At 37.5% G+C, this 26,079-nt stretch overlaps 1 protein-coding gene across 38 annotated transcripts in view; it reads right to left on the bottom strand.

The window, feature by feature from the left end:
• The window catches only part of NRXN1 (neurexin 1), a 1,383,669-nt gene that overhangs the window by 204,918 nt on the left and 1,152,672 nt on the right, over positions 1 to 26,079 (bottom strand). For all 38 annotated transcript variants that reach the window (XM_060187660.1, XM_060187677.1, XM_060187662.1 and 35 more), the window contains one exon: positions 24,621 to 24,792. In XM_060187660.1, coding sequence (XP_060043643.1) covers positions 24,621 to 24,792 — 172 coding nt within the window. The remainder of the gene's footprint in view (positions 1 to 24,620; positions 24,793 to 26,079) is intronic.

Here is a 26,079-nt window from a genome sequence, read left to right as displayed (position 1 = left end):
CTGAAGCAAAGGTGGGCACGAGGAATAACATCATTGCAAGACTGGCCAGCTCCTCATGGGGCGCGAGCGCTTCCACACTACGGTCATCACCTCTAGCATTATGCTATTCCACTGCAGAATACTGTGCCCCAGTATGGTTCCGTAGCCCCCATGTCCACTTGGTCGATTCCAAATTATATTCCTCCATGAGGATAATTTCTGGAACCATCCGTTCCACCCCGGTTCCATGGCTGCCAGTTCTTAGCAACATCGCCCCGCCAGATATTCGTCGGGATGCGACATCATCTAAGTTCATTTCCCACGTCTATGCTCGACCGGACCTGCCAATATACGCGATATCTTCGCCCACCCTGTCCAACGCTTGACGTCTCGTCACCCAATCTGGTCCCCTACACCTACACTGAACTTCTCTGTTCCAGACTCTTGGAAACAGAGTTGGCAGTCAGCTGAGGTAAAGAACAAACACCTCATCACAGACCCCTGCAAGCATCAACCTGGCTTTGACCTAGCACGTTATGATTGGGCCCTCCTCAATCGCTATCGAACAGGCCATGGCCGGTGCACCGCTATGTTCCATGCTGGGGAGCCAGAGATGACCTGAACTGCTCCTGTGGCTACAGACAGACTATGACCCCCATAGTCAACGACTGCCACCTCTCCAGATTCAAAGGAGGTCTCGAAACTTTACATCAGGCTCAACCTGACTCTGTTGACTGGCTACGGAAGAAGGGCAAACACTAGAAGAAGAAGTGGTAAGAATTATGTGGAATTGTCGCCCTTTTATCCTATGATCTTGTTGATATTTTCATTTTATAAAAATTTTTAAAAATCTAAGTCCTGAAGGATAAGCTTATGTTAGCTACATAGATGTCTATTTTTAAAAACCTCACAAGGAAAAAAAAAGGGGGGGGTAAAAAAAAAAACCTCACAAGGAATCTTTTAAAATAAACACAATTATCTTGTGAGACCATAGTATTTTAGGGCTTGCTAATTGGTAGCATCTATAATAACAACAAAAATAGCAATTTTAGACTATCATCCACTTAAAGTTGAATGAGGGATGTATTCTGTACTCTTTTTTGTGTGTGATCATCACTGTGGAATTATATAAATTTCAAACCTAATTTAGGTGAGTCACTTTAAGTAGGGACCTCCACTGAAAGTGTCCAGAGAATTTGAAAGGTCTGAGGAATAGGTGACAACAAGGGGTGATGAAACAAAAGAATAGAGCTTTATGTGAATGTAATTAACTAAAAAGAGCTCTCTCTCAGGGCCAGGTGGTGGCACTACTGATTAAGCACACACATTACAGTGCACAAGAACCCAGGTTCAAGCTCCAAGTCCCCACCTGTATGGGGAAGCTTCAGGAGTGATGTAGGTGTCTCTCTCCCTCTCTCAATTTCTCTATCTCTATCCAATAATAAACAAAAATATAAATAAATATAAAAAGACTCCTTTTTTTCCCATTCCACTCCTTTCTCTCCTGCTCTTTCCTCTCCTCCTTTCATTCTTACCAGAGGACTGCTCAGTTCTTGCTTATTGCTGGTGCAGGGAATTGAACCTGGAACTTCAGAGCCTTAAGCATGAACATCTTTTGCATTGTCATGCTATGTTCTCCACCATGTCTCCCTTATCTTGAGAAAATGGGCATAATTTTACCATTTCCATGTACAGAATCAAACTTTGTTATGCATTTGAGCTGTTTTTTACTTGGAAAAAATATTTAGAAGGAAGTAGAAATTTGTCCTTAGTTTCTGTTCTAATGTTTCTGAGACCTGCTTGAGTTGGGAGATTAGAGCAAGAAAAGTAGTCACGCTCTAAACAACTGTCTATCATCTCCACATTCCAACATGTAGCCATGCAATACAAGAGATGCAGACTTTTTCTAGTCCTCTACTTTCCTATACTTCATCAGTCAGAGGCCTTGCTTGAATGGTGAGTTTCCGCCAATAAAGTATAAGCTTTATGAGAGAAGGGATTGTGACTCTTTGTTCAATGCTGTATCCAGTTTTTCCTGCCCCCACAAGCTCCCAAATTAAAGGCCAGGCACAGGGGAATCTCTAAGGATTTCTCATTAAAAAAAAAAAAGAGAGATGCATTTATTTACTTGTTTATTTGTGTGTGTGTGTGTGTGTTTGTGTGTGTGAGAGAGAGAGAGAGAGAGAGAGAGAGAGAGAGAGAGAGGCAGAGGGAAAGAGTCAAGAGCACACAACATCACTCTGTTACATGTGATGCCGGAAACTGAACTCATGACATCATGTCTCCCAGTCTGATGCTCCCAGACCACAGACCTCCCTTTCTTCAATGTATTACTGAAAATCAAATCCAAATGAGGGGATCAGGCAGTGGTGCACCAGGTTAAGCACATATAGTACCTGTATAAAGATCCATGTTTGAGCTGCTGCCTCCCCACCTGTAGGGGGATTGTTTCACAAGTGGTGAAACAGGTCTGCAGGTGTCTCTCATTCTCTCTTCCTCTCTATTTTACCCTTCCATTTCAATTTCTTTGTCCTATCCAATAAAACAGGGGAAGGGGGGGAGGTCTGCAGGAGCAGTGGATTCAACAGTGCCAGCACTGAGTCCCAGTGATAATCCTGATTGTAAAACAAAAACAAACAAATAAACAAATGACTCCTTAGGGACAGTTGTCTGTACCAAGTCTTTTCCATTAACATTTTCCTTTTGCCTACATTGAATTTGCACTAGAATCTTTACAAGCTTTATCTCATGTTATTAGTTCATAATTCAGATTTACTAATTCTGTCTACCATTCGCTGACGATTCTGAAATTAGGTAGCCAGAATGAGGATAGCTATTCTCCAATACAACAGGAAAAAAGAAGCAATTTCATAGTAAGAGCCAATTCTCATCATGAAAATCTGACACAGTGACTCTCGGCTAACTATCTTTAGTGTTACAGAACAATTCTAGTTTGCATAGTAAGATTGGTAGTCAGAAAGATCAAAGGACCATTAATCTTTTCATAGGATGTCCTTGGACAATTTCTCAATAGAAATACCAACTTCTAAATTAGACACAAATAAAGACACTGTTGGGGCTGGGCAGTGAGTGGCATACTCAAGTGAGAGCATAAGTTACTGTGCTGAAGGACCTGAGTTCAAACTCCCTGTTGGATCCCACCTGCAGGGGAAAAGCTTCGCAAGTGGCAAAGCAGAGTTATGGGTGTCTCTCTGTCTCCTTCCCTCTGTACCTCACCTCTTTCTCAGTTTCTGTCTCTATCCACTACCGCCTGGTCCCCAATAACAAATAACTTTAAAATACTATATATTGTCACAATAATTTAGATTAAAATTATTATATCACCTGATGACATGTTTTTCACCAAAAATGGAAAATCTCTTCTTAAAGTTCTAAAAGAAAGTTCAATGTGAAAATTTTAAATATTGATTGTGTAAATACTTAGAATATAAAGCTTTTATGATTTATGGAAACTGGCAATCTGTTGTTTTCGCCGGGCTGGCTTCACGGGCGGGTAACAGACGAGCCGGGACTCATGGCTGGGTTGTACGCAGTATCTCTTTATTCATGCAGGACGCAGCACAATCTATACCAAGCTAAGCTAAACTAAAAACTACAAACAGTCTTGTCCTTATAAATATACTAGCCCAGTAGGGTGGGAACAGGATGTGACACAGAGAGGGTGGAGAGAAAAGTGACTGGTGAAAATCAGGGTATGACAAGGAGAGGGGGTGGAGCAGGCAAGAATTCTACCACTGAACCACCAATGCCCTGGAGGGAGGGTGGTGCTTGTTAACAGAGGTTATGTAAATAGAATACAGTGTTATGTAAATAGAATGCAGGGGGGATTAAACCAAATGAAACAGAAGGGGTTTTTAAAGGCAGAATTAGAAGCATACCAACAGCAATCAATTCCATGAGATCTTAAAATTCCAGGATAAAATATCAATAATTTGCTGAAGGACATGTTGCTGACTCTTTTCAAATATTGCCACAAGGAATACTTTATGAAATAAATGAATAGTAAAATGTAAGTTTTGTAGAATACATGAAAGTTTCTAGTACATAGTGAGTATTAACTATGTGATGGCTCATAGTGTTATTAATTATGTAGAATCACAGGTGTTTAGAAATAGTTTTAGTTATAATTTAGTTCAATTCACAAACAATGAAGAATGGGTTTGATAACCATATGAGATCAGGCTCTTGAGCTCTACAAAATTAGATGAAGAGTCAGAAAGGTACTGGAGCTTATTAAAATCTGAGCAAATCATCTCAGAAACTACTCTTATTCATGTTATTTCATTTTTAAAGTAATGAAAAATCATACATTATGTGAAATATAATGACAACAGGCCTTTTTATTATGGCTTTTGGTTTAGATATGCATTGAAATACTTCCACTACATTTAATCATAGTTGTTTCTCATATTAATATCTTTGAGGCATATTCCAACTAGAAAAGCAACTGCATAATACCAAGTATAGAATTGAAGAAATGAAGTAAAACAAAAAGTAAACTATTGTAATTCTAGATTTCCCATTACAAGAGCAAACAATGACAAAATAAATGGGGAGTTGGGCGGTAGCACAGTGGGTTAAGTGCACGTGGCGCAAAATAAATGCTTAGAACACTTTGCCAGGTAAATCAGATAAAATTTCTAGATTGGTATAAAAACTATTAAAAAAAACTATTAAAAATGTTAAATGTCAGAGCTAAGAGAAAGAACATTGGACCCTACTGTGCTTCTATATAAATTTATTCATGTGAATTTCATTCTCTCTATACTTTATTTTGGGGAGTTACTGAAGAATTGTTAAGATGAATAACTTAACCACAAACTGGATGGAGTAATGGTAATAGCAGAGGAATAGAGATGGCCTACAGAAAATATCAGAGAGAAATACTTGTAATACAAACCTAACCTCACTGCAAGAGAGTCTTTACAGAAGTTGACTGAATCTAGGGAATTTTGATGGTGTAATTAGTGGAGCTCACACCTACTATTCTACTGAGTAACTGCTGTGATGAAATAATCAGGAATATTTTGATATAGGGCAGGTGATGACATGTTAGGAATTTAAGAGGATAAGATGTAGAAGGAGATAAAATTTAGACTTAGTATTTAGTCTTAATCAGGAACATGCATCTTTGTAGAAATGAACTCAGTTGTGTTCACTGATACTGACTCAGAATTTAAGGTTTAACAAGCAGAGGTTACTAGCACTTGTTACCTGAAGTTTGTCCGGCTTATGACACCACAGTCATAGAAACACAGAAACTGCTCACTTTCTTCTCAGTTTCCAGGGGAACCTGAAGTGGAAACTGATGTAATGTCCCTAGTTCTAATAGTACCATTTTGAAACTCACCACAAAAATATACTTCATAGAATATCTCCAGGAACCTACACATTCTGTGAGAAAGGAAATTTAATCTTCCTTTCTTTATGTCCTCAGCTTTGATTATCAGGATTGCATTAAAGTTCTCATAAATACCCCATCACAGATAAAGACCATTTTTCATGATACTTTGAAACCCATCAATCTCGTTTCTTGGGCTTCTTCTTTTGTTTTGTTTTGCTTTCTACAACTTGTAATGGACTCTCTTCTGCATCAGAATTAACTTTTATATGTTTGTAATATTTATCATATTTTTGAGAAAGGGCACCACTCAGAAGTGGGAGTGGTTACAGGTGTGGCTGTAGTGCTGGGGAGGAGGTGCCACCACTCAGAGATGAGAGTAGTTGCAGGCGTGGCTTGGGAGGTGTAGGCGGGGTTTTGAGTTCACAGCTGGAATCTAAGATTTCTGTCTTTCTCTTTTCGCCCTGACCTCAACCATGTAAATCTCTCTTCCCTTACTCTCTTGTTCCCCTCTTTCTGGGACTACCATGTGACCAACAAGACTGTAAATCCGTCTCAGTCAGTCTTTCTCTCTCTCTCTCTCTCTCTCTCTCGCCTGATTATGTTTTCTAATGTTAATTTACCTGAATAATCATGCTCACTTTTCAATTCTTTCTGGAGATAAATGTGTGATGAACCTTCAGATCAGAGGGAAGCAAGCTTTGGCCTTCCCATTCCCCCATGTTCCTCTATAACAATGTGAATGAAAGACAGAGGGGAAAAGAAAAAGAGTGAGAGAAATAATAGCTCTAGGGGATGGAGCAAAGATAGAGGCCATAAGCAAAACTTAGGGAAGTTCTACAAGGAAATCTCTTCAGACCCTGATTTATCAAAACTAAGAAATGTTATGCATGTACAAACTATTGTATTTACTGTTGAATGTAATGCATTAATCCCCCAATAAAGAAATTTAAAAAAGAGAGAACTTGATTTATCTGTCCAGAATGGAAATCAAAGAGAATGTGAGGAGCTTCAGAGAATAGTATGCAAAAAAGCCACCAAAGAAACCTTTAACATATGTGAATAGCAAGACTAAGAGCAATGAAGGTGATCTGTGAGGGTTTTTTCTTCCCTTCCCCCACCCCCAAGCCTTGAAATCAGGGATTCCTCTTTGGAGGCTACACTCCAGAAGTAAGCCTACAACTAAGAGAAAGAACCTGAAAGACCACCTCTGGGCCTCAAGACTTTAGCAGAAAAACGTTTACTGTACAATAGCTTAGAATGCTCTCCTTCCCCAAAATCCTTTTCTTTGGTGCAAGACAACTGTAAAGTGGGCTTTCATGCATACTCATTGATGGACGGGGGCATCTGAGGATTTTGTTCTCAGGTTGCCATATTATGTTGGCGCCTTATGGTATATGTAGATCTAAATGTACATAAAGTGTGAATAGGTCTAAGATTTACTTCTGCCATTAGCACTGTAAAGAACTGTATTTTTATGAAGCTTTCTTTCCATTTGCTGCTAGCTTATTTATTTTCAACACTTCCAAATTTAGCATTAAGTATTTGCAAAAAAAAAATATATATATCTTTAGTCAGAAAGCTAAACAAAACTAGTTCAAATAAATAAGAAACAAGAAACTTGAACAGACAAGTAAAAACTAGTACAGGCTTTAGGAGACTGTGGTTGTACTGATACTTTAAATACTTCTTTAGGGTGGAAAAAAGTAAAGACTCTAAATCTGGTTGAAATTATTTTTCTATGCTTGGCTCAGAATATTTTTCTATTGTTATCTTCAGAATTCCTACCTAAATAGTAGCTAACTGGGTCACTGAGTCTAATGTATATCTCAGGCTTATTCTACTTTCTGCAGGTAGAAGCCAAGCAACAGCATCAGCTTTAACTGACAACAGATGGATAAAATGTGACAAATATTCTGGATTTTCTGGGTCAATGTTGTTATGTGCCAGTTATGTAAGAACAACTAAAATAATATGATAATAGTGTTTCCCCCATCCCCCTTAAGGTTTTGCCTACTTGAGTGATAATTTTTATGGTCTCCTAATTATAAGATGCTGTTGTAAAGATTAGATAAGTGAGACTCTCCTGATGTTTATAACCCAGACGGAGGACTGGGTTATATCAAAAGAAATGACAGCTCTATTCTCAGGAGACATCGCCTGTGTTAGAGCACTTGATTTTTTTGACCCAGTGAATTTCAGCTTCCATTCCCCTTGAATAGGGTCTCAGTGCAGTAATACAGTCACCCGAACTAAGCGACTGTACACAGGGGTTTTTCCAACAGTTGGCAGAGGTTCCACATTTATTAAAACTCACACTCAGGTAATCGCACATGTTCCCGGCCCCCGTCTTCAGGGGAAAAGTTCCATGAGCAAAGAAACAGTGCTGCTGCAGGAGTCACTCTACCTCCTTTTGTAACCTCCCCATATCTCCCAATTTCTCTCTGTCCCAATAAAAAAGGAAGGAAAGAAAGAAGGTAGAAAGGAAGGAAAAGAATAGGGGAAGTGGTAGCAAGGAGAGGTAGATTCCTCATGCACGCACCCAGTGGTTAATAATGGTGACAATAAAATAAACAAATAAATCAGAAACACTCCACAGTTGAATTCTCTGTGAAGTTTGACGTGGTCACCAGAGATCAGTCTTCTTTTAAATTAATACAGAGCAAAACTTTGTGCTGGTCATTCAACACTCACTCCAGCTTTTCTACTTACGTCTCAGCAGTACTTTGACATTTGCACTTTCTTAACTAGGTTATCTCTCATCTTTAATCTTTTGTTGATGCTGTAGCATATAGCTAAGTGTATGGTCTAAATGATGGCTAGTGAGATTAAAAAAAAAAAAAAAAGAGGATAACCACCAGAATGGCAAGTGTGTATCATTTTGAGTATATTTCAAACCCCAAAAGAAACTTAGTGACCTTCAAGAGATTGGAAGACATGAAACAATAACCATTGCTATCAGCACTACAGCAGTATTGGTTTTAGTCACTGTGCAATCTGGAATCAAAAGGAAACTTTTCTGAAAAGTTCTTTTTTTTCCCTAAGAGTAGTAGGAATAAATAGGTAATATTGTATAATACTTCAGGGTGAGCTTTAACAACCTTATGCGTCTGTTTACTCATCTATAGAAAGGAGAGAGCAGAAACTGCTCTATGAAGATTTGGGTGTGCTAATTAGTAAATAAATACAAGATAACACCACATTGCCCTGCACAGAATGCCCACTCCAGTGCAAATCAATTTCACTGTTGCTGTTACTAAACACTACAAAAGGCAGGCATTTAGATGGGATTTTGGATGAGTTCTGTTACCTCAATCCTTGGGCAGCAACAATTTCCTTATTGAGTCTGCCGGTGGATTTAACCTTCAAGTTTGAATTAGAATTTCATAAAGAACAGGTCTCTTTTAATTAATCCCAGGGCTATTTCCTATTGTGATTGTAACTATCCTGTCCCTCTTTTCAGCAAAGCAAACCAATGCATATAAAAAGCCTTTCTGTTTGCTTCTCCTCTATATAGAGAATATACTCTCATCCAACTCTTCTGCCAAACCCAGCAATAAAAATAATAAATGAGGGAACTGAAGAGTCTGCTTAGGCTTTTAAACCATTCCAGAAAAGGTGACCCTGAAAAATTATTATGGCTTGTTATCAATTAGTCGGCACTATCTAGAAAAATGAAGTTAAATGTTCTTCTATTCTGTCCAGTTTTATATCTCATAAATCCAGCTAAAATACTTCATTGGACATGCAGATGGTAATATCTAGAAAGAGTTATATTAGAAATATTCTCGTTCTGATTCTCAATAGACATTTTAAATAATAGGCATACCAATAAAGATAATATGCCCTAGATGACAAATTACTTTAACATACTTGTGGAAAGTTGGTCTTAAATTCCTTCAGACAAGGGGAGCTCAGCTGTTTTTTTAATGTTGTCAATTCAGAAGGTTAAAAACAAAATCGACTTTAAAATGTTCAAGATGAAAGTCTTTTCCTTGAGAAATATTCAACCCATGAGGCTAGGTTTGACAGAAAATATTCATCATCATAATCTAAAATTTAATATATGGTCTACTTAAAGGCTTCTTCAAAAGCTTTTCACTCTCATTATGTCAGTCTTAATTAAGAACTAACTAAAATGTTAAATTAGACTACACATTTGAATTGTTACAGAAATTAAGTTTATATTAGGAACAAATGTATTTTTATATAACCATGTGTACATGTTAATATATAAATTATTCACAATAATTATATCTGGCTTTTTAGTTGCACAAAGACATTAAGTTTTATTGTTTAAATATTTTTCCTGGAATAATATTATTTAGATTTAAGTAAAAAATAAATATAACATTATTTAATCAAAATGTTAATTGATAGGAAAATTTCAAATGGTAAGTATTAAGAGTTCCACATACTTCTGTATAGTTTCTCTCACCATAACACCTTAAATAACCATTGGACAATTATGAAAACCAATAAAATAGAATTGCTACTATACTTATGTGAATAAAATGTATACTTTACTTGGTTTTGCCTATTTTTACTATTTTTATTCTTTCCAAGATGTAATTTAGATTAGTGCATTTGTCATATCTTCTAAGTGTCCTAACATCTTTACCATTCATATAATTATTACTTTTATTTTATTTTTTCAAGGAGATGAGCATTTACTAGGAGAAAGTAAGGACAGAAAAGGAGAAGAACAAGCCATGCAGGCATGTAGACCCCCAAGAAAGAGAAAGACAAAGGCCATAATTATCACTTTTAGGAAGAACTGGTCAGTTACTTTGTAGACTAGCCCCTCAACTTGGACCTGTAATGACTTCATTGAAGTCTGGGGTTTAAGTTGAGAAAGGAAAGACAATCAATGAAATATCATGTATATTAGGCCAGTATTTCTAATGATTGCCTATGTTTAACTTGGTCACTTAAGGTAGTATGCAGAGTTTCTCCATGCAAAGTTATTATCTGTCCCTTTAAACTATGTAATTTGCTGATATTTACTTAAACTTCTACTCTAGTTCCTTTTGATGACTGATGCTTTCAGAAGTTATTACTTTGGAGGCCCACTTGGGAGAGTGCACACTAATTACCTGGTTTCAAGTCCCCGGTTTCCCTCTGTAGGAAGGAAGCTTCATAAATGGTGGAGTAGTGCTGCCAGTGTTTCTCTCTCTCTCTCTCTCCTCTCTCTCTCTCTCTCTCTCCCCTCTCTCTCTTTCTCTCATCCTCTAAAAAAAAAAATGACCCTCTCCCAATCCATATAAAATAATATTGCATTAGCCGATCCCAGCCTAATCAAGGCAACGATTGCCACCTCAACATGCTTCAGCTCAGACTGTTTCCAGAGACTTCACGTGTGGAATGACAACCCTTCAGCTTCATTACTCGGGTGAGACCTTCCCTTTCATAGCATTCTCTAATTCCATCCCAGGTGGATCACTTTCTAACAAAGTCCCAAAACCTAGATATACACCAGGTTCTGTGAGAGAGAGCATATGTTCACATGTATCCATAAACAAGTGCAAAATATATACCTGAAAGCAGAAGTTCACTAGAGTTTGCAGTGAGTACCCCCCCAACACTTCCTCTCCACTATTCCAACCTTTGCGTCCATGATTGCTCAACAATTTGTTTGGCTTTGTATGTTAACTCTCTTTTCAGCCACCAGGTTCCAGATGCCATCAGGATGCCAGCCAGGCTTCCCTGGACTGAAGACCCCACCAATGTGTCCTGGAGCTCAGCTTCCCCAGAGACCCACCCTACTAGGGAAAGAGAGAGGCAGACTGGGAGTATGGATTGACCAGTCAACATCCATGTTCAGCAGGGAAGCAATTGCAGAAGCCAGACCTTCCACCTTTTGCAACCCACAACGACCCTGGGTCCATGCTCCCAGAGGGATAGAGAATGGGAAAGCATCAGGGGAGGGGATGGGATATGGAGATTGGGTGGTGGAAACTGTGTGGAGTTGTACCCCTTCTACCCTATGGTTTTGTTAATTTATCCTTTCTTAAATAAAAAATAAATTAAAAAAAAAATGACCATTGGGAGTGGTAAGGTTGTGTAAGCACGAAACCCCAATGATAATCCTAGTGGCAAAAGAAGAAGAAAAAGGAAGAAGAGGAAGTGAAGGAGAAGGAAGAGGAGGAAAATGAAGAGAGAAAAGATATTTTCCATTTCACTTATTCTTCTACATTTGTAAATTAGAATTCTATTTTGTTGTTACTGTTGTTAGGATTTTTACTGGAATTTGTGCCTATATGACTGTATTAGCCCAAAGAAACTAATTTCCTCTTTGGAGTGAGAGACAGAGGAAAAGAGAGACAGGGACAGGAGAGACAGTATAGCACTGCCTCACTACTTTTGTTTTGCATGGTGTCCCCTATGGTGGCCACAGGTTATAACCAGGGTCCTGGAGCAAGGTAAGCACACATTCTGGTGGGTGAGATATCTCTTTTCAACAATTTTTTATTATCTTTATTTGTTGGATAGAGACAGCCAAAAACTGAGAGGGGAGGGGTTTATAGAAAGGGACAGAGACAGAAAGACAACTGCAGCACTGCTTCACTACTTGCAAAGTTCCCACCCTTGAAGGTGGGGATGGAGAGCTCAAACCCAGATCTTTGTGCATAGTAACATATGTGCTCAAGCACTCATTGTAACATGTGTGGCCAGCCCTGGTGAGATATCTCTCAACACGAGGAGTTCTTTTCTAAAAGTTATCTCCACTATACCACATAGCAGTCTATATCTATAATCACGTGCAATTATTTTGTTATTGTTGTTGTAGTTATTGTTGTTGTTATTGATGTCATCATTGTTAGATAGGACAGAGAGAAATGGAGGGAGGAGGGGAAGACAGAGAGGGGGAGAGAAAGACACCTGTAGACCTGCTTCACCGCCTGTGAAGACTCTCCCCTACAGGTGGGGAGCCGAGGGCTCAAACCGGGATCCTCATGCCAGTCCTTACGCTTAGCCTGCTGTGATACCACCCGACTCCCTGCAATTATTTTTTAGTATATGTTTGTGATATCTATCTTACTGTTTCAGTTATAGTATAAAGCTATCTCTATATTGTTGCTCAGTATTCCTTTTTCAGGCTAATAGGAGGTACTATTATTCTTACATATCTAAAATTAATAAACTATGGACTGTGAGTCAAAAATCAATATATCCTACTTTAAAAAGGATTTCATCTTATGAGACAGATTAATTGATGAATAATAAATATATCTATGTGTGTACGTGTGCATATATGTGGAGGGACAGGTTTGAGCAATGCAGTGGTATATGCAGTTCTGGGGTCTGAAGTCAGGACCTCCCAGGTCACACCTTCATCCTACTTTTAAGAAAGACCTAAAGAACACACCATAAAGCACCTAATCAAATATTTACTTTTGGGCTTAGATACCCTTTTGGACATTACGCCATACCCTTCTCTCCTATCCCCTGCTTCACTTCCTTCAATCACTTTATGTTTAACCTTGTCAGATAAAGTATGGACTACAAACATTATATAAGGGCAAGAGACTAGCTCACTTTAATGATGGCCTTTTTTGGTCAATACCAGGTCACTCTGTCATCTGGGGCTCTAGTCAGGGAATCCTTGGATTCCCTCATAGATATGATGAGCCTAGACCTCTAACAGATCACACTCTCCATCACTGGTCACTTACATTAGGAACATCATAATAAGCCCTCTTGTGAGCCTCTCCACTATAAATTAGCCATGGTAAGGACTGTCCCACTCTCCAAAGTGAGACTGGATCAACCTACTATGCCACTTCAGAAAGACTGGTTCTGAAATGAGTGCAGGCTAGAATGTTCCCATCTGTGACCATGGACTATAAGCTCAGACTGACAGGGATTCAGAGTTTACACAGGGGCCCCTGTGCTAAATATGAATGTATATGGGCCCTACATCAGATAGATGAGCCCTACATCAGATTGATATATACCTCCCTCATATTTTGGAGCTCCTCTCTGCCCTAATTTAGCTTTCTAGTCCTATTCTTAATTCTGTCACCATCTTCCCATACAATACTTTTAGTCCACTTACATGTTAGCTATCAGACTCTGGCAAAAATTACGAGTCATGGGCCCTTGGAACATATACTTCCTAGCTTCTTCCCACATGATGACCCCTAATTTCATCTGCTCTATTCCTACCTTTGGGTTCCTGTTTATTAAACAATTAGTTCTGCTTTATATCTTACTACCTTTCAGCCACCAAGGTTCAGACGTTACTATGATTCCATCCTGACTTCCCTGGGCAGGCAACCCCACCATGTGTGAGGGGTATCTTAGTGTGTCCCTTAGTCTCGCCTCTCCAGAGCTCTACCCCACTAGGGAAAGACAGAAACAGGCTGGGGATAGAATCCACCTGGCAACACCAATGTCTTAAAGAGAAGCAATTACAAAAAGCAGACCTTCCACCTTCTTTACCCCATAAAGAATTTTGGTAATGGCTATGCAAAGAGAATCCGATGGCTGAGGCTCCAAGGTCCCATATTCAATCTTCCACACCACCATAAGCCAGAGCTGGTCAGTGCTCTGGTTAAAAAACAAACAAACAAACAAAAAAAGAATTTTGGTCCATATTCCCAGAGGTATAAAACTTGCTTCACATAAAGTGGAGGGTAAACCCCATATGCTAAGTAGACAGCCATTAAAGTTTCTGTACCCGCAGAACACTCACAGGAGAGGTCCTGAATTGTGAGTAGGTCACAGGGATGTTGAAACAGAAAATATATATTCATATGTTTAACGTTATGTGTTCAAGTAGGTACATGTGTATTTTTCTAAAGATAAGCTATCCTACTTTTTCAGCTTCTACATAGATGCCCTCATTTGTCAAATTTTTGTATAAGCAGAGATTCAAAGGAGGACAATAAACTTTTATCTAGATTAACACATAAAGAAGGTATTAGAAGGGGTGAAATTGTGACTTATAGATTTGGATAAAAGAGTTTTAAACATAAGAAAAAGACAACATATCAACCTATGTGTGTGTGAAACAGTGCTACTGAAATAATATTGTAAAGCAACATTAAATTATATTTTTAAAAAATTGCTTGCTTTTGAATATTTTATGTAGCCTCCTTTTAATCCTTAGTCATACCCATTGTGCTATTAAATTACTATTAGACACTTAAAATAAACTGACACAAGAGGGGAAATATTGATTGAATGTCTCAAACTTTTTAAAACACAGAATGAGTCTTTTTAATACATAGGCTGAGTCTTTGATATGTTGACTCTCTTAAAACCTTACACCAGGGAGAACAGAAGCAAACAATGGCACAGCTATATATAAATAATGTCAAAGGACATAAATTATGGTGATGTTGTGTATGATACAGCAAATCAACAAAGGGATTTTTCAAAGTTAACCCAATTGCCAAATAATGTGATTATAACAATAACTAAACTATCTATTGCCTTCTTAAACCCTAAGACAGCAGGAACCTCCCACTTCCTCTTTACTATATTTCCCCCAGTCCTGGAACCTCTAGGGTGGGGCTCACTTTCCTGCATTCTTCTCTCAGTTCATACCAAATGATATTGCATCCTCCAATTTCAACCTAATCAACACAACAAGTACTTCACTTCAGACTGCGTTCAGAGACGTCAGGCATAGAATGTCAATCCTACAGCCTTATTCCTTGGGTGAAACCTTTCCTTTCATAAGATTCTCTAATTCCATTCCAGGTGGTTCACTTCCTAACAAAGTCCCAAACCTAGATATAGACAGCTCCCATGAGATAGGGCATGTGTTCACATGTATCCATAAATCAGGGAAAAATATATACCTGAAAGAAAAAGTACACAATAGTTTACAGTGAGTCAGTATAAAATTCCTAATAAAATAGTGTCTACTTATTCAACTTAGATACCCTCCTCACCTACTTCCTATTACAGTTCTCTCACTCACTCCAAAACTAACCTTATCAAAGTAAGGACTGCAAAAGCTGAATAAGGGCAAGAGACTGAAATACTTTAAAGATGACTCTTTAGTCACTATCAGGCCACCCCATCAGCTGGGGCCCTATTCGGGGAGTCGTGAGATTTCCCACCAGACATGATGGGCCTAGACCTCAAATAAATCCCTCTCTCCATTGTTATCAGTCATCTCTATCAGGAACAACAAAATAGACCCCTTTGAGGGCCCCCATAGGACCTTGCCCTCAACTTGGATCAACAACGGTAGAGAATGTTCCATCCTCCGAAGGGAGGATGAACAACATACTCTATGCTACACTTGAGAAAGATGGGTTGATACTGGGACATCTTGGAACGTTCCACAGAATGTGAGCTCAGATCTACAGGGTCACATAGGCTACTAAGCTGAATCTGGGCCCCAGATCAAATCAAATCAAATCAATGGGGTTTATAGTCAACAATATTTATATATCTTTCCAATATTTGGGAGCTACTCTCTTCCCTGATCCAGCTTTTTGGTCCTTTTTCTAGCCATGACATCATTTCCCCCAGACAGTAACTTGGATCCACCTGCATATCAGATTTCAAGCTCGGGGGAAAAAACAAACAAACAAACAAACAACCCCCCCCCAGAAACTAGTATAATCACAGGCCCTTTGGAATATAACTAAAATATGCCTATTAGCTATAAAATGGAGGACGCCCCACCCCACCCCAGCTCTTCATCTGTACTATTCCAGCCTTTAGTTTCATGATTGGTCAACAATTTGTTTGGCTTTGTATGTTAATTCTCTTTTCAGCCACCAGGTTCCAGATGCTAGCATGATGCCAACCAGACTTCCCTGGACAGACAACTCCACCAGTATGTCCTGGAACTACGTTTCACCAGAGCCCCACCCTACTATGGAAAGAGAGAAGCAGGCTGGGAGTATGGATTGCCTTGTTAATGTCCATGTTCAGTGGGGAAGCAATTACATAAGCCAGACCTTCCACCCTCTGCACCCCATAATGACCTTGGGTTCATACTCCCAGAGGGTTAAAGAATAGGAAAGCTATCAGGGGAGGGGATGGGATACGGAGTTCTGGTTGTGGGAATTGTGTGAAGTTGTACCCCTCTTATCCTATGGTTTAGTCAATGTTTCCTTTTTATAAATAAATAAAAATAAATAAATAAGTAAATAAAACCACCAAGGGGAAGAAAATGAAGGTAGTTATCTAATCTTCACACTCTTTATAAAATCTTACAACTAAGCGCTTAAAATTTAATGTTTTTTCTTTTTTTTATTCTGCTACTTCTTGAGCAGACTATTATTGTTCCATGGAAGTAAAAAAAAAAAAAAATACCGGAATATTAAGCTTACAAGAAAAAATAGAAAGTAGATGGACAAGAAGAAATGATGAGTCTTACAGCTAGCATTTGGAAGTTGATATTAAAAGCTTAGGGGAAAAATATTTTTAGGTTCTTCGATTGTATAAAAAATGAAAGCTGTTACCTGCGTTTATCTTAGAAATATATAAATAGTCCTGAAAATTAGTAAAAGGCTCTTGAGAAGATAATTCATCAGATGGTCTGAGAATTCAGTGAATATATTTTCATTGAATTAAGAACATGACTCACCTTCCATCAAAAAAAGGTCATTATAAAACTACCTGATGCAAGACAGAAGTTTCTGGATAATAATCAAGTTTTGAAACCACTGCCATTAAGTTCATAAATCTTACTAGTATCAGCTAAACACTTACAAAAGCTGTGAAAGGCTAATATCCCTCAAAAATTAATTTTTCTAAAAAACTTACTTATTTTATAATAGCAATAAGTAGATAAGGAAAAAGAAGGAGAGACACTCACAAAGCTGTTTCACTGCTTCTGTAGCTTCCCCTTCCAGGTGAGGACTAAAGGCTTAAAGGAGGCTTCCCCAACAGGGTAACATTTGCACTGTAGTGTGTGTGTCACCACCCAAAAGTAATTTTTGATGCTTGATCCTTACTTGCTTCTTAAAGCCCTTTTCAAACTCACCTTCTAAAAGCTAATTTTTACATTTGTATTGTGAACATAACAATAAATTTCGACATAATAATATTTTGACATAATAAATTAATTGGAAAAGTAGATTCATTAACCTGAACATCAGTACCTTTGGAGGACAAAATTAGCCCAAATTATTCAATGTATTTGGTTATCATTCTTAAAACTAGGATGTTTCCATTGTCTATTTAACATTAAGTAATTTCCAAAAGTGGGGTCAAGACATCTCTAAATAACAGAATTTCTCTTGCTAATCAAACTGTACATTAGATAAAGTAGTGAGGGCATGGCTCATCTAATAGAGCACAGCTTTTACCTTGCATGAAGACCCCGGGTTCAACTCTTAGTACCCATCTGTAGGAAGGAAATTTCATCAACAATGGAGCAGTGTTGCAAGTGTCTCTCCTATAGTCTCTGCCTCTCTCTGTCTTTTCATCTCCATAAAAGAAAGTAAGACGGAGAGAAAGGAAGGAAGGAAGGAAAGAAGGAAGGAAGGAAGGAAGGAAGGAAGGAAGGAAGGAAGGAAGGAAGGAAGGAAGGAAGGAAAGAAGGGAGGAAAGGAGGGAGGAAAAGAAAAATAATGGCTGTTAGGAGATACTTTGGTGGGGAAAAAAAGGAAGGAAGGAAGGAAGGAAGGAAGGAAGGAAGGAAGGAAGGAAGGAAGGAAAGAAAGATGGAAGGGAGTAAGGGAGAAAGGAAGGAAGGAAAGAAGGAAGGGAGGAAGGACAAAAGAACAAATCAACAATAATGGGGAATATGAAAATAAAGGGAAAATCATCTATAAGTCATTAAGAAAGTCCTCCAAAGTATAGAAAAAAATGAACACCATGAAAGAAGATAATCAGCAAAGGAAAAACCAGAGAGGAGGGGAAGGCAGAGAAGGGGAGAGAAAGATAGACACCTGCAGCCCTGCTTCACTACTTGTGAAGCCATGCTCCTGCAGGTGGGGAGCCAGGGCTCAAAGGGGATCTTTACGCTGGGCCTTGCATTTCACGCCACGTGCGCTTAACCCACTGAGCAACTGCCCGACATCCGGAGAAAGTTATATCTTAACTATCTTGCCTTTAAGGAAGCAAACAAAATATAGTCAAACATTTCTAACATCTTTATTAACTGTTTCATCAAGTGAAAGGGCGGACTCCTTCCATTAAATTATTTTACCCTAAACAGTACTTTTGTTGTTGTTTTTTCCCCCCAATGCTGTGGTCCCATATACATGTAATGTCCCTGTTGCTGTATCTATTTGTTCCACTTGGGGAACGAAACAAGAGAAATAACTAGAGGTACCACAGCACCTGAGCTTCCCCTGTATTACAGCACACCTCATATGGTGCTGTGGCTCTGTTCTGAGTCATACACGGGGCAAAACATGTTTCCTGCCCAATAAGCTACCTACCTCTCTTGCATTTTCCTAAATAATTCTTAAGGATCCCACTACCTAAATGCATTAGCAATCCATTTCTCTTCTGGATAATGAGAGAAACTAAGTTTCAAGTGACATTGCAGAGATACAAACATAAAATTTGAAATGTCAAACAGAAGGTTGAACAAGGCAGGTTAACAGGAAAAGATTCATAATGGTTTACTCAGTTTGAAAACTGTTTTAGAGCTGAGCAAAAAAAAAAAAAAATTAGTGACTACTAATGAAATTATTGACTCAAAAAATTGAGTGATCAAATAACTATGGTTTTTGTAAGATCTTTTGTTGATCACTATTCATTTTGGATTTTGTCAACCAGACAGTAAAGTAAAAGGAAGATTACACAAAGCCAGTAGACAAAATTCCCTAAGCCTAAAGTAGACTCTTTCAATAAGTAACACAGTAATACTGATCAAATCAATTAGTCTTGCTAACTTTTTATTGTTTGAAATATAAAGAAGTTGAAATGAAATTTAACCCAATTCAATCTGTCCCTGTCAATACCACTTTAATCAATGACAAACTTATAAAAATCCAAAATTTCAGAATGCAAATCAACGTTTATTTGGCCACTCAAAGCACTCAATGTAAAACAATGTCTTTCTTGAAATCTAGTTTCCTTTTCTAGAGTGTTATATTGAGTTATTATTTAAATACGACATGATCATTTTTACTTTATAACCTGTCTTTATGATGGAATATTCTTTACTAGTCTTTGTAACCAGATGCATGCTTAGTTTAATGCCCCAATGCAATAATTTAAATATTTGTTGATTTCATGTGTTAACTTGATGGGACTGAAAAGATGTTTGACTTTGTGCAGAACAGAAAGCATCGTGTTTGACACACTAGACAAATGAATAAAAGTTTATCTTCAAAGGTAATTCTGATTTATCCAGAATATTCATCAGTTGGAGCAAGTAAAATTGTATTAAACTTCATGGATTAACACTGTGAGGAGAGAACATTTATTTTTGCCTAGAGAGAAGATTTTGCTATATAACTCTAATTAGGGACAAATCAGAGATTAATGATGCATTAAATTCTGGAGCTTTAACTGATTAGTACCAAGAAATGGCTTTCTCCCATTTCAGTAATTTGCAAAATAGTCCTATGCATGGCTCCATGCACAGAAAATAATGGAAACTGGATTTGCTGTTCAAAAATTCAATATTTATTCTAAAATGTAAGTTGTTGAGTTGTATAAATATTTCACACACTACAAAAGAGCATAAAATTTATCTCTACAGATTAGTTTCTCTGTGCAAGCCTTCTAGACAATTACAGGGTAATATCACTGGTCAATCGTTAGGTGCTTTTCATTAAAGGTACAGTGTTGTTATCAGATGAATTGCTTCATAGAAAAGCACTTACCACAGAGTCCTATAATGGAAGGTTAAGTGCTGTACTTAATTGCTAATTTTAACATTTATTACTTATATTTTGCAGTACAGGCACTTTAAAAGGAACAAAATGAAGTGTGTTGGTTCCTGCTTCTTTGATTATAGTATTTGGTCATAAAAGCATTAGCCAAGCTATTTTCTAACGAATAATAATAGGATGTTTAAAATAAAAAATATTCAACTACAGACCAATATTAAAAATATTGGGCATTTCTATTGAGCTCATACACAAAATCACTTTGCTCCAAAACTTTTATTGATATAACCTGTACTTTAACTTTTTATTCAGTTTTTATTGTATTATTGTAAATGAAGCTTTAAAAGAGATGGAAATTTGGGGGTTTCATGGCTTATTTCCTACTACTACATCATGCTGAAATGCCCACAGAACAGATGATTAATAAAATACTTGACAACAATGACTACTCTCCTGAGTTCTTTGCACACTGGTTATTAACTTTTTATATGTATGTATCAAAATTCATCACATTTGCTCAGATTTCCTTAAGGGTAGAGTCTCTGTTTTACCCTTCTTTGTACCCTTCATAATAACTGCAACTCTAAGCATTTTTGTTTTATTAATATTAGAAATAATACTTATTGGCCAAAGAACATGTTTAAATGCCCTTAGACAGTTCTTTGATTAAACACAGTACATTGTACCTAAAATAATTACTTCTAAAGATTTGCTGCTAACTTCAAATTTTTACATACATCTTATACTGTGTTACTTATTATGATCATCAATTTAGTTGATAACCACGACAATATATGTATGAAACAAATATTGCTTTTAAAAGTATTTGATGACTGCATTAATTCTGTCCAAATCTCAGTTACTAGTATTCAAATTGCATATTAGCATGCCACACAAAAGGGACCATATATTTTTTGATCTATGTCTAATGCAGAGCAATAGTATCAGCAATCATGAAAGAATGGTTAATCAACTAAATTATATGAAACTAATAAGGATTTTTAATGCAAAATATTTCCATGAATGCATCAACGCACTAGAAACGCTGTTTGCTTATTATCTATGCTTGGAAAAAGTAATACTTTTTCCTCTATGAGTGGTGCTGTGAGTATTGACATAATAAAATAAAATCAAGATATCTAAACTTAGTGTAACCCAGAACTTCCCAAACTAGTTTGAGAACTGAGTTTCCTTCTGTCTTTCTTCATAGGCCACCAATGACATTCTCTAGCAAAAAAGGTCTTAAAGATGCCATTTTCGGAAGTCTGAGAAATACACAAATTACTAACTTACGATAATTTAAAATAATTACTGGTGAAACAAAACAAGGCTTCCAGAGGTAACTGTGACATTGTAATAGGAACAATTTATCATTTTACATGTACAGGTCCACTCCTTTTTTTTAAAAAAAAAATATTGTCTTCATTATTGAGAAGAGGAAGAGGGAGGGAAGAACGGAAAGAGAGAGAGAGAGAGAGAGAGAGAGAGAGAGAGAGAAATTGACCTGCAAACCTGCTTCACCACTCACCACTTGTAAAGCTTTCCCCCGGCAGGTGGGGACCAGGGGCTCGAATCTGTGTCCTTGTGCACTGTAACATGTGCACTCAACCAGGTCCACTCTTTACTGATCTTACCTTACTTTTCTATTTTTTTTAAAGAATTTTTTTAACTTCTTTTTTTACAGTCACCTCCCCAGTGTTTTATTTTATTTATTTATTTATTCCCTTTTGTTGCCCTTGTTGTTTTATTGTTGTAGTTATCATTGCTGCCGTTGTTGTTGGATAGGACAGAGAGAAATGGAGAGAGGAGGGGAAGACAGTGAGGGGGAGAGAAAGATAGACACCTGCAGACCTGCTTCACCGCTTGTGAAGCGACCCCCTGCAGGTGGGGAGTCGGGGCTCGAACCGGGATCCTTATGCCGGTGCTTGTGCTTTCCGCCACCTGCGCTTAACCCGCTGTGCTACAGCCCGACTCCCCTTACTTTACTTTTCATGCCATTAAAGCAGTAACTGCTAAATAAGTTGACTGCTCAATAATTTAGGGGATTCACCAGTTTACTTTTCTTTAATTCCAATAAAAATAAAGTGATTATAAAAAAATAAAATTCTGGAGCCAGGTGGTGGCATAGCGGGTTAAGCACACATGGCTGAAAGCGCACGGACCAGAATCAGGATCCTGGTAGAGCTCCCCACCTGCAGGGGGTTTGTTTCACGAGCCGTGAAGCACGTCTGCAGGTATTTTTCTCTCTCCCTCTCTGTCTTCCCCTCCTCTCTTGATTGCTCTCTGTCTGATCCAAAAACAATGGCAGCAACAACAACAACAATAATAACAACAGTGATGATAAACAACAAGGGCAACAAAAGGGAAAAAATGTAAATAAATTAAATAAATAAATAAAATAAAATTCTAGGACAAGTGATGGCACACCTGGTTGAGAGCATATGTTCCAATCTACATGGATCCAGGTTCAAGTCCCTGCCCTCACCTACAGGCGGGAGGAAGCTTTAAGAATGGTGAGGCAGTGTGGCAGTTATCTCTCTTTCTATCTCTCCCCTTGTCAATTTCTCTCTGTACCTACCCAGAAAGTAAGTAAATTTTTTTTTAAATACTATAATTCTACAAGGACTGAAATAAAGGTAATAAGGGATTAGAAGAAATCTCTAACACTCCATGCATATTCTAGGTCTTCCATTCCCTCATGTTATGATAGATCACAACAGAAGATGTGCATTCTCACATTCTCATAATCATAATGTAAAATCATGATAATTTCCAGGACCTCATCCACCAAGTATTTATTGCATGGATACTATCTGTCAGCACTACAACTGACACTGGATACATCATTAATGTCTTTTATCTGAATTTTGTCACAAGGCTATTTTTTTTCTCTCTCACTATTTTACTCTAGAGAAAGGAGAAGGTGGGAGATGGAGAGGGAGGGGAGGGGGGAACAGACACTACACCACCATTGCACTATCATGGAACTATCCATGGTGCTTATATGTGGTGCCATGGCTTAAATCCAGGTCTAGTATTTCTAGCATGACAAGATGTGTGCTCTACAGTTGGGGCAGTGCTGTTTACTATGTTTAATTCAACAAATATTTGTAGCACAGTATGTTACAGAATAGGTTTGAAATGAAGTTGAACAATGTAGAATTTTATAAACTAGAGTCTAGAGGTATATCACAGAAGTTTCCTCCCACAGCTGTGGATAAAAACAGAAGAAAAATTGATCTTTGTTTAATGAGTTCTTTCCTCAAATCATCTCTTTTAAGAAACAAATCCTTAAAATAGAGGTGTTTATAGATACATTTTAGTAACCATTTCTATTGTGTAAATTAAGTTTTCTTTTAATATCATCTTTCCTTCAGCTATGCTATTTAGAAATCACCTGCTGTAGAAAATAAAACAGTTGTATCTGAAGTGGAAGCAGAGATAAATCACTATCTTGTGTACTAAAAGATTTTTCAGGGAAATATATTTATACTTTCACTGTATTTTACTTTAAAATTAACAAATTTTTAAAAGCTAAGTATACACAGAACCTCATGTAACACCAGTGTTAAGTTTCTAGTCTCCTGTTTTACAGATAAAACTCATTAGTAATGAACAAGACAATTTTTACTTTTTCAATAGCTTGACATTCATTTTTGTAGACTTAAAGTGAGAAATATAAGTGTCATAGATTCCTTGTGAAATCCCATGGTAATATGATTGGGATTAAAAAAAAAAAAAGAAAAAAAACAACCAAAAAACCTTCCTCATTTATATGCTCACATAGCTGCTGATTTATGACACTACATACAGTTCCTTTCCTGTGTCTGTTTCTCCCAAGGCCCTCCTGTGTCTTTCATGAATTTTAGCTAGATACCACCATCAAAGGAACCCTCTGGTTCTATTTTTTTCAGAGAAAACTGCTATAATATTCCTTCCTTAGTTTTTAAAAAATTTAACGTTGTTCCTGCAGGGGTAGAGCGTCCAGGCTTGGCAGCGGCTTTCCAGGCTGCATCAGAGTAGCCTCCCCTCTGGCTCGTTCTTGTGATGAGGTGGTTTCCCTGGCTGGTGCGTGCAAGAGTGGCTTATACTGTATGCAGGTCTGTCTTTAGTAAAACAAAGATTCAATAAAGATTTTAAATACAAAAAAAATTAACATTGTTACTTTTGATAAAGCCTTTCCTTTGTTCAGATGCAAGAAACCAGTAAAAAGAGATTTGACATGTTGTGCCTTTTTTATGTATGCATTTTTCTGGTTGTCCTGAATTTTTCACTGATGTCCTGAATTTTGCAAACAATATAATGTGTGCCTTCAAGTTCTCCTATAAAAATGCCATTTGTACATATTGTATCAAGAACAATTTAGGATAGCATTACATTCACACGACTCTAAAAGTCTAATAAATTCTTGATGGTTTCTCAGAAAACTCACAATTTGGTGAAACGGACATAGAATACTGCTTTGCTTTTCATAAAAATAATTTTTCCCAGATACCCAATCAATGGCTTACCTGCAGGATAGCGCTCAATCACAGGCCAGCTGTCCACCTGTAATGTGGCATTTCCACCACTTCTCGTGAAACGAACTACATGGTATTTCCCATCATTAATGATTGCATTGGACTCTTCAATAGCGATGTCATCTGTCCCAACATTAAATTTAACTCCAATTCTTCCTTGATGCTGGAAGGGAGGAGAGGACAAAAGTAATGATACTGAGTTACATGGGTCAGCGTTCAGTAAGAATTATATACAAGGTAGTATACATCATCATGCTTCAAACAACAGCTGCTTTCCTCCAATCTTCTGAAAATTTCATGTAGTAAGAGCATGCATCTCTTTCATGGATAATTGTTATGCCAAAAGACATGCAAAGGAATTGAGCCTCTTTCTTCCCAGAGGCTGTAGTAAACAAACCATACAGTTGCTAGTGTGAAAGGATATCCTTTCATGTCTTTTAACATCACCTCTTTAATCCATTCTACTTCACAAGAAAAATGAAGCTTGGGATTCTGATCACTAATTTATTAATCACTAATAAAATCAGAGCAATGAACTTTATTTAGAGCCAACTAACAAAGTCTGCCATTATAGAAAATCACTGCAGAGGATATAGGCATTGAGATGAGCACTTAACAAGCATGGATTTTTAGTCATTATTCATACACATAAACAACACACACACACACACTAATCATAAAAAATTTCCATATAAAACTGTGTTATACTTAAAAGAAACTAATAGAAGATGCCATCCAGGACACTGCTTTACTGCCCCTTCAATGGAGGTAGCCTAAAGGCTTCTATTTTTCCTTTACCTTATTCTTCTTATTGCCCATAAAGGAACTCCTTTCTTATAATAAATTAGTATGATGCTTGATTGGTTTGATTTGTTTTAGACATGCTAAATCATGTGATTTAATTTTTTTTCTTTTCTGATGGGTTATTAGGAAATGTAGAATCAAAGTGAGTAGGACAATTTTAAGGGCATAGGGTTTTCAGCATACTGTTGTCCCCTGGACTTAATTTTATTTTCAATTATATTTCTCAAGATCCTAATTTTTAAATATGCAACAATGTAGTGAATTTCAGATTTGTCTGTTTATTTTTAGAATGATTCAGATACTAAATAGACAGTAGAATTTCAATGAAAACTTATTTTTTCTTTTTAACCAGGGCACTGAGCAGCTCTGGTTTATGGTGGTGCAGGTGATTGAACCTGGAATTTTAGAGCCTCAGGAATGAGAGTCTCTTTGCATAACCATTATGCTATCTACCACTTCCCAGAAACTAAACATTTTAAATTTTTTAATTTTTTATATTTATTTTCCCTTTTGTTGCCCTTGTTGTTTTTTATTGTTGTTGTAGTTATTGTTGTTGTTACTGATGTCGTCGTTGTTAGATAGGACAGAGAGAAATGGACAGAGGAGAGGAAGACAGAGAGGGGGAGAGAAAGACATTTGCAGACCT

This window comes from Erinaceus europaeus, chromosome 3, assembly GCF_950295315.1.
Source record: "Erinaceus europaeus chromosome 3, mEriEur2.1, whole genome shotgun sequence".
Taxonomy (NCBI): Eukaryota; Metazoa; Chordata; class Mammalia; order Eulipotyphla; family Erinaceidae; genus Erinaceus; species Erinaceus europaeus.
Note: the sequence above shows the minus strand (reverse complement) of the source record. Positions and strands in the feature narration are given on the sequence as shown.